Here is a 12,891-nt window from a genome sequence, read left to right on the forward strand (position 1 = left end):
GGCCTGTCAGGCAACTGAGGCCAGAGGTGCGCACTCCACAGGTGCCCCAGGTGTGCCGAAGCCAGGCTCTCGTGCCAGCCAGGTGGCAGATGGATGGTGCCCCTGGAGGGGGTGGGGTGGGCAGAAACACCACTCACTTCTGCAGCCCTTGGCTTGCTTCACCTTGCACTCATTCACTCTTTCATTTCTTCACTCCTTCCCTCCCTCCTTTATCCATTCATATATCCATTTATTCAAGACCGATTTGTTGAGTGAAGCTTCCTTCCCATCAGGCCCTCTGCTGAGCCACAAATGGGGCAGATTAAACGAGACTCCTCCTGCTCCCTCAAAGCTGCCAGTCTCAGAGAGGGAGGGAGGGAAGGGAGGAGAGAGAGAAAGAGAGTGGATCCTCATATGTGCACAAATAATTTCAAATGAGGCATAAAAGCTAGGCTGCGAATTCCCCTGGAGCTGAAAAGATGCTAATCTGTCAGTCACACCACCACATCCCAGTTCCCAGCATTGTGCCAGACACGTAGGTTGGGCTTGTTACTGTTGGTAAACTTGAACCTGAGTAATAGATGCCAAATTGGAGCTGAACAGTTGGTAAAGGTTATAGAGGAGTTAAGCTAGTTGGCTCCCGGGCAGTGGGTGGGGTCCTTGGAGTGGTGGGTGGATGTGTGTGTGACCCTTGTTGCTTGCCCTGGATGTTGGGGGAAACTCAAGCAATTTTGAGGGTCCTGGTGGTCTTCCTGACAGGTTTTGGGACTTCTCAGACACTTGCAGACTCTGGCAGGCAGGGCCTGGGGGTGCCCTAGGGCTCTGTGGTTGGAGGAGGAGGGGGCAGTGCGTTTTCGGCAGGCAAGCGCATGCCCTGTGGACGCCGCCTCTCCTGCATTATCTGGCATATCCGCAGCGGAAATCTCTCCAAATTCCCTTTTTCCTGCCGGCAGGCAGGCCACCCCCAGGCTCTGGGTCCAAAGAATAGAACCCATCTCTTCCCCCACTTCCTCTCCTGGCATGAGACGGTGGGGAGCAAGGGAGGGTTGGCAGGTGGCTCAGGCCTTTGTGACCCCTGTCTGGACTGAGCACAGGGCTGGGGAGAGGTGATTATGATTTGGGGGCTGGACCCTCCCGCCTCCCAGTCCCCTGACCTTGGTCCCCAGTGAGCCAACACTTAACGCGCAAACATCTCTGAATTTAAGTGAGAGCATTAGGGAAATGGAAAGCTGGGATCAGCAGGGCCTGGCATTCTGGTGTGTCATTTTTGTGTGAAAGTTAGGCGAAGATGAGAGCTATTTTAGTATTGTAACAGCTATGTAACGGGAGCGAGGCCAGAGACACACAGTTCTCTCAAACCCACTAGGAGGCTAAAAAGACTGTAGAGCTTGGAGAAGATGTTCTTAGTTAACTCCATAGCCCCTCGGGGTGGTCCCCGGGGGTCTGGGCGCTCCCCTCCAGGCTGCTTTGGCTATAGTCTGGACTTCCTGGCGGTGAAGCAGGTCAGTAGGACTCATGGCTGCCACCAGCACTGAATTTTGTTCCAAACCCAGGTGTTCCCGGAAACAGGAAGGGGTGACGGGAGAGGTGCTCAGCCTCCAGCATCCTCAGTTTACCTTTTGGCTTTAAGACCTTAAGCAAATTGGCCCGTCAGAGCCTCAGTTTTCTCCCCTGCAGAATGGGGGTAAATGCTAGCCACACCTACATGTAAAGGTTCACCTTGAGGACTAAAGATTGTCAAGTCCAGGCCCTGCACACAGTAGGTGCTTCATCCTTAGGAACTCAAACTTTGTGTAGGTTAAGAGCTGGTCTTGGGTACTTCTGTCTTGCTGTTCCATTCTGAATAACCCCATTCTTGCCATAAGTACCCAAATTCGTTCGTTCGTGTGTGTGTGTGTGTGTGTGTTTGTGTGTGTGTGTGCGCGCGCGCGCGCACATGTGCGAGCATGTGTGTGGCCAATGGCTGGGCTAGCCTGGGCTACCTCAAGAGGCCACAAAGAGTTAGGATGTTGTCTGCGTGACTTCTAGCAAATGCAAGGCACAGGCCAGTCCTTGACAGAGCTAGAGCCCACTTTGCCCTCAACCCTGTCTTCCTAACACCCCTGCTCTCCTATCCAGAGCTGGGCTCTGCTCTCCAGCCTGGCTTGGCCAAAGGTTTGTTGAGGTCTTGAAATTGGCTTCACTGTTCACTGGAGGGAGGGTTGTCGTCGGGCCATCAGGGCCAGGTCCGCCCCACATCAGACAACCTTTGTCCAGGCAGTTTTCCTTACAGTGGCCTGCCAGTGTGACTGTCATGAGTGGCGCCCTATTGTGCTCAGGATATAATGCACATTTCTTTTTTCTTTTTTCTTTTTTTCTTTCTTTTTTTTTTTTTTTTTTGGTTTTTCAAGACAGGGTTTCTCTGTGTAGCCTTGGCTGTCCAGGACTCACTTTGTAGACCAGGCTGGCCTTGAACTCACAGAGATCCGCCAGCCTCTGCCTCCCAAGTGCTGGGACTAAAGGCCTGCGTCACCACGCCCAGCATAATGCAAATTTCTTTTCCTGCTGTTCAGGGCCTTTCTCTGCTGTATCATTCATTGCTCCTGTCCCTTTTGTTTATATCTAAAAGGCTGCTCAGACCTCCTGTGTGACAAGCTCTGCATGACAAGTCCCTACTCTACACCCTCTGCCCTGTTGAACTTCTACACAGCCTTTAAACCCCAGGCTCCTCAGATGCCTGGTCACCCTTTATGCCCCCTGCCGGCCACTTCACTGCCAGACGTGTCACACACTCCTGTTTTCTGTACTTAACGGTATTAGTTTTCACCTTTGGGTCTAATAAGCCACATGGGGCTAGGCAGAGGGACGATCGACCAATGAGTATTTAGTGCAGGAAGTTAATGGTGTTTCAGGACCCTCTCTGCAGAAAAGTGAAAGAGGGCATTGCAGGGCCCTGCTGGGCGGTGGTGGCACACGCCTTTAATCCCAGCCCTCGGGAGGCAGAGGTAGGCGGATCGCTGTGAGTTCGAGGCCAGCCTGGTCTACAAAGTTAGTCCAGGACAGCTAAGACTACACAGAGAGACCCTGTCTTGAAAAACAAAACAAAAAAAAAAAAAAAAAAAAAAAAAAAAAAAGAGGAGGTCCCCTGGGACAGCCCACAATGGTCTTTTCCAGAGCCACCCAAGGCCTGGCTAGCCCTATGAGGTGAGCCTTGTGTCTGAGCAGTTTCCTGCCTATAGGCCGGGAAAGAGCTTGTGACACGGAGCAGAGTAAGGTGCTGGGAGGAAAAAGCCCCCCAGAGTCAGGTGCCTGAGCCTCTAGCCAGCTGGCCAGGATGGACCACCAGAGGAGGAAAAGCTACTTCCTGGCGGCCCCCTGAAAGGAGAAATGATTTGGCTTTGGAAACGAATCCAGGGAAAGAGCTGGGCCCGGCCTTTCCTGCTTCAGGGAGGTCAGCCCCGGAACAGGAAAGAGATGGAGTCGTAGGGTAAAGGAGCCTTGGCAGGGGGGCATCCTGACTGGGGAAGGCCCACTGGTTTGGTCACGGGTTGGGGGGTACACAGACACAATCTCCACCTTGGTCAGTTCACATCTGTACAAGAGGGGTCCTGCTGGGTCAGTCTGCACAAACCAGGTTATAGCAAGGTACTTACACTGGAGAGCGAGCTGTGGTCCTTGAGTCCTTGAGGTGTGAGGCTTCCTGATGTGCTGGGCTTTAGGGCACTTGGGACAGGTTATTTTGGTGTCCATCAGGCGCTGGCCATGGGTGTGATGTTCTGTCAAAACACAGCTAGGGAACTCCATACAAATGACCTCCTGTCTCTCCTCATGTCTCAGCCTGTTTACCAGGATTCTTCAAGTCTGAGGCGTCCGAGAGCCCTTGCCTGGAGTGTCCGGAACATACCCTGAAATCCACTGAAGGTGCCACCTCCTGCCAGTGTGAAGAAGACTATTTTAGGGCACCTGAGGACCCACTGTCCATGCCCTGCACACGTGAGTCTTGCAAACATCCAGGGAGGGGTGGCTGAGTGAGAAAGGCAGCTTCTCTGACCTCCACTCTTTTTGACAGGTCCACCCTCTGCCCCCCACTACCTCACGGCCATCGGCATGGGTGCCAAAGTAGAACTGCGTTGGACACCTCCCCAGGACAGTGGGGGCCGCAAGGACATTTTCTACAGGGTCACCTGCGAACAGTGTTGGCCAGAGTCTGGCGAGTGTGGGCCCTGTGAGGCCAGTGTGCATTATTCAGAGCCTCCCCACGCCTTGACTCGTACGAGTGTCACAGTCACTGACCTGGAACCTCACAAGAATTATACCTTCGCCGTTGAGGCCCGCAATGGTGTCTCCAGCCTGGTGACAAGCCGAAGCTTCCGCACTGCCAGTGTCAGCATTAACCAGACAGGTGAGCCCAGGCATGGTAATGACTGTCCATTACCTGCCAGGGTGGGACTTGAGGACAGGCACGCGGACTCAGCTGTGTTTGGAGAGGCAACTGTAAATGGTTAAGAGTTCCATCCTTCCTGGCCTATGTAGTGAGTGCCGGGCTAGCTAGAGTAAGGCTCCCGCCAGGTGTGATAGCACACGCCTAGCTATAAACTCAACACTCATGCTCTGAAGGTGGAGGCAGGGAGATCCGGCATTCAAGGTCATCCTCAGGTACATAGTGAGTTTAAGATCAATGTGAGGCAAAGGCAGAACAGGGGAGGAGGTGGCTCGAGCGATATAGCGCTTTCTGCATAGGCCTGAGGGCTATTTGGATCCCTAGGACCCACAGAGACAGAGACGGGGAGTCATGGCTGATAAAGCCAGATCTGGGTTCAGTAGAAGACTTTGTCTCAAAATACGAGGTGGAAAGCAGTGGGGGAAGATAACCTTTAACCTCCATGTGAACATACATATAAACACCACACACATACACGCATGCACACACACACACACACACACACACACACACACACACACACAACGTGAACACACACAAACACCACACACACATAAAACAAACAAACAAACAAACAAACAAAAGAGGACATCTCTGGGCTATACAACCCAGAGACTTCAAGTTACTTCTGAAAATTTTTTCTTTTTTCAGAAGGAGAGGGCTGTTGAAACTATTGTATGAGGGAATGGAAAGATTTAGTGCTTGCTGCATGATGGGGCTGGGCTTGACTCTCCAGCACTTGGGTTGACACCTGGCACCCACAGTGGGTGTGCGGTTGTAATTTGAACACCAGGCTGGTGGGGAACTGGCAGCTTATTGATCAGGGAGCCCAACTAAATAAGTGAATCCCAGGTTCAGTGAGATCCTCTGTCTTTAAAAAAAAAAAAAAGAAAAAGAAAAAGAAAAAAGTAAGGCGGAAAGAGGGAAACCAAGGAAGACGCCTGATGTCATTTTCCATCTTTAGCATGTATGCACACATACCAATGTGCACATGTGCACGCACCCATACATACATACACCACGCAGAAAAAGAATCTATCATACAAGGCTCTTTCAAGCCTTGCCTGGTCTCCAGAAAGATTCAGTGGCAGTCAGCTAGTGTCTTAGTTACTATTTACATGTTTGTGAATGTCCCCAGAGCTCCTCTGATGGGCTGACTTCTGTGGTCAGTCAGGGCAGCATCTGTAACAGGAAATCCAGGAACCCAAGGCAGGACCTGAAGAGCCTAAGTGGCGGGTAGCGGGTAGCTGATGTTCCCGTCTCTTCATCCCTCACCGTTGAATGGCTTCTCACACCCTTTCCCCTCTTCTTACCAGAGCCCCCCAAGGTCAGGCTGGAGAACCGCAGTACCACCTCACTGAGCGTCACCTGGAGCATCCCAGTGCCACAGCAGAGCCGCGTGTGGAAGTACGAAGTCACCTACCACAAAAAGGTAACTGGCTGAGGGTCAGCGCAGGTCATGGAGAGGTTCCCGCCTACATCCGGGAAAACTGAAGCTTGGGGTCTCCCAGGGTTCTCAGAGCCAGTTAGAGTGGGCTGTTTGGGATCCAGCCAGGCCTGGGGGTGGATGTTCGTTTCTGGTTCCGGTGAGTGCGCTTCTGCACCTCGGTTTCCTGTCTCTTTAGAGTGTCTGTCGTGTTGGATAACACAGGAAACCAACTGCCTTTCTTGACTGCCCTATCTTCACTGCCCTTCCCCCCACAGGGGGATGCCAACAGCTATAACGTGCGCCGCACAGAAGGCTTCTCCATGACCCTCATTGACCTGGCTCCTGATACTACCTACCTGGTGCAGGTGCAGGCACTGACACAGGAGGGCCAGGGTGCCGGCAGCAAGGTGCACGAGTTCCAGACACTGTGTGAGTTGGGGGGACCAAGGTGTGGGCCAGTCCAGGGATCCTGAACCAGGTGTAGGATCCAAGAATCTATAACTGCTCCTTTCTTTTAGCCAGGGCATGGAACAGCCATTATATGGGGACGGACTAGAATATAGGACCAGGCGTGTGTGTTCAGGGTAGTGTTAAGAGGGGAAGGGGGGCCTGTGGCTTTGACATTGGTGTTCCTGAGTTCAAATCCTGCGTAAGAAAGTACTAGAGCTGGACTGGGGTGTAGCTCAATGGGTAAGGTACTTGCCTAGTGTCCTCAAGACCTTGGGTTCAATCCTTAATGCATGCATAAACTCCATGGTGTTTGCCTGTGAAAGAAAGATCAGAGGTTTAAAGTCACCCTTGATTCCTTGATAAGGCTAGCCTGGGCTACATGAAATTCTTCCTCAAAAATCTGTGGTGCCGCATGCCTGGGATCCCAGAACTTGGTAGGCAGAGGCAGGCAGATCTCTGAGTTCGAGGCCAGCCTGGTCTACAAAGTGAGTCCAGCACAGCCAGGGCTACATAGAGAAACCTTGTCTCGAGCCCCCCTGCCCCCTCGCCTCCAAATAAGAGAGCTTTGGCTGCAGCAGGGTGTGTGTGTAGGATTTGGGGGTGGACTCTCTGATCAGCTGGTCCCTCCCAACAGCCACGGAAGGATCTGCCAACCTGGCGGTGATCGGCGGTGTGGCTGTTGGTGCTGTCTTGCTCCTAGTGCTGGCGGGAGTCGGCTTCTTCATCCATCGAAGGTTTGTCTCCGCAAGGGTCTGGCTTGGACACAGAAGGGCAGGGAGCCCCAAGCACATTGCAGTTACTTAATCTAATCTAATGCAAGCCTGTGGGAGGATAGGCTGAGTTTTAAGGGCCACAGTGGTCACTTTCGCTGTGCTCCTTGTGTGTCCCTACTTCCTCCGGACATGGGGCAGAATACGCTAGCCCTAGTTCTGGCTGCTTATGTGGCCATTGTGGAGTGTGGTCTCCAAATGTGACTCTAGCCTTGGTGGCTTCCTCTGCCTTCCCCCTCACCCTCTGCCCCCACATGGAGGCTAAGCGGTTTGCTGGGCATTGCAGCCAGAATGTGGTTGGGTGTCCTTTTGGCCGGTACAGACTTCATTGACCGTGTGTCTGGTCCCCCTGGGGGTTTCTTCCAGGAGGAGGAACCTGCGGGCCCGCCAGTCCTCTGAGGATGTCTACTTTTCCAAGTCAGGTGAGATGCATGTGTGTGCGCGCGCGCACACACACACTACCTAGGAGCCTTCCCAGCTCTAGTGTGGACTTAGAGGCTTTATTCAGCATCCCCCTGCCTGAAACCCCTCAGTCTAAGTCAGGGGTCATGTGGCTTTCCCCTTCTCTTGCGTCTCACCTCCTGAGCTGTCTGTCACTCAGCTTCTTTCTTCCCCTTTCCAGAACAACTGAAGCCCCTGAAAACATATGTGGACCCCCACACTTACGAAGACCCCAACCAGGCCGTACTCAAATTTACCACCGAGATCCACCCATCGTGTGTCGCAAGGCAGAAGGTGATTGGAGCAGGTGAGGCTGGCCCACCTACTGTGCACCTGGGAGGAGACAGGTGATGGGTGGTCCAGACAGGGCCTGCCCAATGCCCTGGCTTAATGGAGCTCACTTTTTGCACACCTTGCCTACCTGCAGGAGAGTTTGGGGAGGTATATAAGGGGACCCTGAAGTCATCCTCGGGGAAGAAGGAGATACCCGTGGCCATCAAGACGCTGAAAGCTGGCTACACGGAGAAGCAGCGCGTGGACTTCCTGAGCGAGGCCAGCATCATGGGCCAGTTTAGCCATCACAACATCATTCGCCTGGAGGGCGTTGTCTCTAAATGTGAGGCCTGGGAGGTGCTAGGGGATGGCCTCGGGGGGTCAGGGGAAGGGGCTGTGCCCCCACCCTCTGCTTGCTGGCCTCACTCACACCCGTGTCCGTGTTCTACAGACAAGCCCATGATGATTATCACAGAGTATATGGAGAATGGAGCCCTGGACAAATTCCTTAGGGTAAGGTCATGGTCTGGCGGGGGTGACGGGGTGGGGGTGGGGGGGCTGGCAGGAGTGCCTGGGGGACCCGTCAGCACTGACGGCCTATGATCTGCAGGAGAAGGATGGTGAGTTCAGCGTGCTCCAGCTGGTGGGCATGCTGCGGGGCATCGCGTCCGGCATGAAGTACCTGGCCAATATGAACTACGTGCACCGGGACCTGGCCGCCCGCAACATCCTGGTCAACAGCAACCTGGTCTGCAAGGTGTCTGATTTCGGCCTGTCTCGTGTGCTGGAGGATGACCCTGAGGCCACCTACACCACTAGTGTGAGTTGGGGGACGGGGATGTCATACCTGGGATGTGGAGGGCTCGAAGGTGAAACAGCTTTTACCCTAGATCTGGGACCTGGGGAGTCAAGGATGACTCTAGGCCCAAACAGAAGGAGCCCCAAATTTTGGCTGGCATAAGGGGTAACTGGGGCTGGGTCTCCTGCAGGGCGGCAAGATCCCTATTCGGTGGACAGCCCCGGAGGCCATTTCCTACCGCAAGTTCACCTCAGCCAGTGATGTGTGGAGCTACGGCATCGTCATGTGGGAGGTGATGACTTACGGCGAGCGGCCCTACTGGGAGCTGTCAAACCACGAGGTAGGTCCCGCTCTCCCCCACACTGACCAATGCAAACCCTGGGGCCCTGACAGAAGAGCCCTGGGAGCAACCTGTCTGCATCAAGTAGCGACCACACAGATACTTGTTCTGTGGCCTGTCATAGAAAGGCAGAAGGGAGGAGTGTATGCACATGCTCATGTGTGATGCACATGTGTGTGTGGGCATGTACACATATATGATATGCATGTGCATATGTCCACAGGTAGGTAGATGAATGTGTCTGTACATATACAAGTGCAAGTGGATATGTATATCTATGTACATGTATGTGGGCAAGTTACATGTACCTGGTGCCTAGTCTGGAGGCCTGGGATTTTGCTTGCAGGGATAACACTCCTCCAGAGACTGAGGAGACAGCAAGTAAGGCAGACAGGCAGGAAGAAAGAGCCCATCTTGGGGATGGGTAGAGACAAGAAGAGGCTGGCCCTTGGTACTGGAGACAGCCCCTCAGCACTTGCCCCATGGATAGCTTTGAAATTGTGTGTGTACTTAGGAAAGGCTGCTTGTCTGTTTCTGGGGCCCTCCTCCCTGTGTTAGGGCCTGGGGGGTGGGGGTGGGGGTCCCTAGAGCTGGTCTGTAGAGCAGTTCCATGTGGCTTTCTACTAAGGCCACCCTGATGCTTGCCCCTAGGTCATGAAAGCCATCAATGACGGCTTCCGGCTCCCCACACCCATGGACTGCCCTTCTGCCATCTACCAGCTGATGATGCAATGCTGGCAGCAGGACCGTTCCCGCAGGCCCAAGTTTGCTGACATCGTCAGCATCCTGGACAAGCTCATCCGAGCCCCTGACTCCCTCAAGACCCTGGCTGACTTTGACCCCCGGTGAGTCTCTTGTCTGTGGCTGTGATAGCATCCAAGTTCATTGCTGTGGACTCCTAAGCTCCTCAGGTTGACTGGATGCCTGGTGGGGGTGGGAGGCTTGGAGAGTCAGGGATGTTAAGGGGCTCAGAAGTGACACATGAGGGCTGGTGATAAAGCCGAGTGGTAAATTGTTTGCCTAGTATGTACGAAACCCTGAGTTCAGTCGCCAATAACTAAAAAAGAAAAGGTGCTATTCAGGCATGGTCCAGTAATACCAGTAAGAAACCATCTTAAATGGTGGGCGGGCAAGCACTGGGCTCAGCACCAGTCATGTTACAAACCTGCTGAAGTGTCCTGAAGTGGGCTGTATGCTGAACAGGAAACTGAGATGTAGGGTGGCCAAGCTGGCACTGTGACTCCAGGACCCAGAGTCCCAACAGGAGGGGCGGGGAGCTCCCGTCCTATGACCTAGCTGGTAGAAGAGGAGCGACAGCAGGTAATGCCAGGGGGTCAGGACTATCTCTTCCCTGTCTGAGCTTCCTCCTTGGCTCAGAGGAGGAAACTGAGGCACAGCCAGCTGTAGGCCCTACCCAAGTTAGGAGGGCAGGGGCTTGGGGGATGGGTCAGGTTTGTCAGCCCCTCACCCCGAGCCTGTGGGTTTCCATCCCAGGGTGTCCATCCGGCTGCCCAGCACCAGCGGCTCAGAGGGAGTCCCCTTCCGTACGGTGTCCGAGTGGCTGGAAAGCATCAAAATGCAACAGTACACAGAACACTTCATGGTGGCTGGCTACACGGCCATCGAGAAAGTAGTGCAGATGTCCAACGAGTGAGTTCACCACTGGGGACAGCCTCTGACCTACCTGTCACTCCTGCCCCCTCTCTCCTCCTCCTCCTCCACTTCTTCTTCCTCTTCTTCTTCCTCCTCTTCTTCCTCTTCTTCTTCTTCTTCTTCTTCTTCTTTTTTTTTTTTTTTTTTTTTGGTTTTTCGAGACAGGGTTTCTCTGTGTAGCCTTGGCCATCCTGGACTCACTTTGTAGACCAGGCTGGCCTCGAACTCACAGCGATCCGCCTGCCTCTGCCTCCCGAGTGCTGGGATTAAAGGTATGCACCACCACTCCTGGCTCCTCCTCCTCCTCCTCCTCCTCCTCCTCCTCCTCCTCTTCTTCTTCTTCTCTCTCTCTCTCTCTCTCTCTCTCTCTCTCTCTCTCTCTCTCTCTCTCTCTCTCTCCTAGGTACCCTCCCGCCTAGGATATAATAGTTATCACAAAGCTGCTGTTGTGTGGAGGGGCTGTTTGCCCACCCCTGGGCTGCAGTATAGGGAATCTCTGCTTATATAGACTCAGGTTACTGTTGCCCAGCATCCTACAGAGATTCTAGCCTTGATCAAGCGGGACCTCAGAGCCTTGCATTCCTTTCCTGCTGCCTGGGAGAAATGAAGGAGCCTTGCAGACCTCTGCCAGGTCACTCTCCCTTGTGATGGTTGACTCTTAGCCTGCCATCAGCCTGTTCCTCCTCAGTGCTTGCTCGTCTCGCTGTCCCGTCCCACCCTATCTCCATCACTGAACCTTCCCAGAACAGCCTTGGCAGGAACGTCTCTTCCCGTCCCTGGAGGAATAACGACATTGTCCTCTTAGCCTTTGTGCTTCCAAAAATAGTTGTGGGTCCCAACAGTCCAGTGTCCAAGTGTCCCAAGGCCATGGTAGAAACAGCCCCAGGGCGGGAAGGTTTTGGGAACTGTTTGGAAGAGGAGACCTGAGCCTCCCACGTTCCTGCGTTCTAGACCCTTTGGGACTTGGGCTTAGACACAAACATTCTCCCAGGCCACTGGTCTTTTGACCTGCTGGTCACGAATGTGGCCAGCCCGAGAAAATGGTGGGTCATGGGAATTGGACGGGGAAAACTGACCAGAGGGAGGTGCAAGAATATGGAGGGCAAACGTCAGGTTCTCTTGCTGCCAGCCAGCAGCTGAGCTCGCACCTTGGTTCTGCAGACAACCCCTGAGGTCACGTCCGCTGTGCAGGCGATTTGGTCTAACTTTGATCTTGGTGCCCATTTCTCGATGAGGACACGGCAAGGGTGTGATTGAATGACATGCTTACTCTGTCTCAACCACATCTCTGTTCTGCCGTTCCCAGGGTCCCGGAAGTCATGGCCTCTATGCCTTGGTTCCTGAGTCCGGCTCCATTTCCCTGGCAACCAGGGTCAGCCCCCTGGCTTCCTTCAGGTCCTCCCCCACCCAGGACAGCACAGCTTTTTTGAGTCTAGCACAGGGCATGGAACAGGTTTACAGGAAACACATGGCCATAGAAACATCCCAAAATAGCCCCGGGGCGCCCCTTGCAAAGTCTTTTCCCACGAGCTGAGACGGGCTCCCGGACAGACAGGCGGTGCGCGCAGGCAGGCGGTGTGCATGCTCACGAGTTATTTGGAAAGTATCTGGATAAAGACCGGAAGTCTTTCGGCACTCCTTCCTCCTGCGAACAGATCCACTGGCTCTCAGGGCTGTCTCTAATGCCCAGAGGGAATGTGGCATTGGACCTGAGCGCTTTTTAAACCTACAGACTAGGCTGGGCGTGGTGGTGCATGCCTTTAATCCCAGCACTTGGGAGGCAGAGGCAGGTGGATCAGTGTGAGTTCAAGGCCAGCCTGGTCTACAAAGTGAGTCCAGAACAGCTAAGGCTGCACAGAGAAACCCTGTCTCAAAAAACAAAACAAAACAAACCCTACAGACTGTTGACCACACCATGGAGCTCACCAGGAGTTGGTGACAAGAGACATCTGTTCCCATCATGCTAGGGTCACGATGTAAGCTTTAGTACCCAGCCCCCCCAACCCCTCCCTTGGGCCTCTCTCTCTAAGGACCTGGCCTCTTCTCCCGCCATCTCTTCTCAGCTCAAGTGTCTACCATGCTATTTTGGACTTGGTTTGGTTTTCTAGCTGGATGAGGTCAAAATGGCTTTTTGAGAAAATACAGAAAGTGTTTTTATTGTGCCATATGTACCTTAGGCAAAACAGCCGGCCCAAAGGCCAGCCCTGCCCAGTGTCAAAGCTACAGGATTCAGCATCTTCTGCGCAGGCTGTGGGCACACACTCCAGGTAGATCTTAAGGATGGGAGTCCACTAGCTGGGTGTGACTGATACAACTCTTGAGTCTTTGGGGGACTAT

General features: G+C 53.6%; 1 protein-coding gene across 4 annotated transcripts in view; it reads left to right on the plus strand.

Annotated features, from left to right (window-relative positions):
• Positions 1-12,891, plus strand: part of EPHA2 (EPH receptor A2) — a 29,086-nt gene that overhangs the window by 12,802 nt on the left and 3,393 nt on the right. For 2 of the 4 annotated variants that reach the window (XM_084786444.1, XM_084786445.1), the window contains exons 4-16: positions 3,796-3,951; positions 4,028-4,360; positions 5,716-5,831; positions 6,104-6,257; positions 6,913-7,012; positions 7,415-7,470; positions 7,671-7,796; positions 7,917-8,105; positions 8,214-8,275; positions 8,373-8,582; positions 8,752-8,901; positions 9,553-9,746; positions 10,396-10,551. In XM_084786444.1, coding sequence (XP_084642570.1) covers positions 3,796-3,951; positions 4,028-4,360; positions 5,716-5,831; positions 6,104-6,257; positions 6,913-7,012; positions 7,415-7,470; positions 7,671-7,796; positions 7,917-8,105; positions 8,214-8,275; positions 8,373-8,582; positions 8,752-8,901; positions 9,553-9,746; positions 10,396-10,551 — 2,002 coding nt within the window. Of the gene's footprint in view, positions 1-3,795; positions 3,952-4,027; positions 4,361-5,715; positions 5,832-6,103; positions 6,258-6,912; positions 7,013-7,414; positions 7,471-7,670; positions 7,797-7,916; positions 8,276-8,372; positions 8,583-8,751; positions 8,902-9,552; positions 9,747-10,395; positions 10,552-12,891 lie in introns of all 4 variants that reach the window. The other 2 variants (XM_084786443.1, XM_084786446.1) reach the window with 2 other exon arrangements.

Source organism: Acomys minous (assembly GCF_964271855.1).
Source record: "Acomys minous genome assembly, chromosome: 6".
Classification (NCBI taxonomy): Eukaryota; Metazoa; Chordata; class Mammalia; order Rodentia; family Muridae; genus Acomys; species Acomys minous.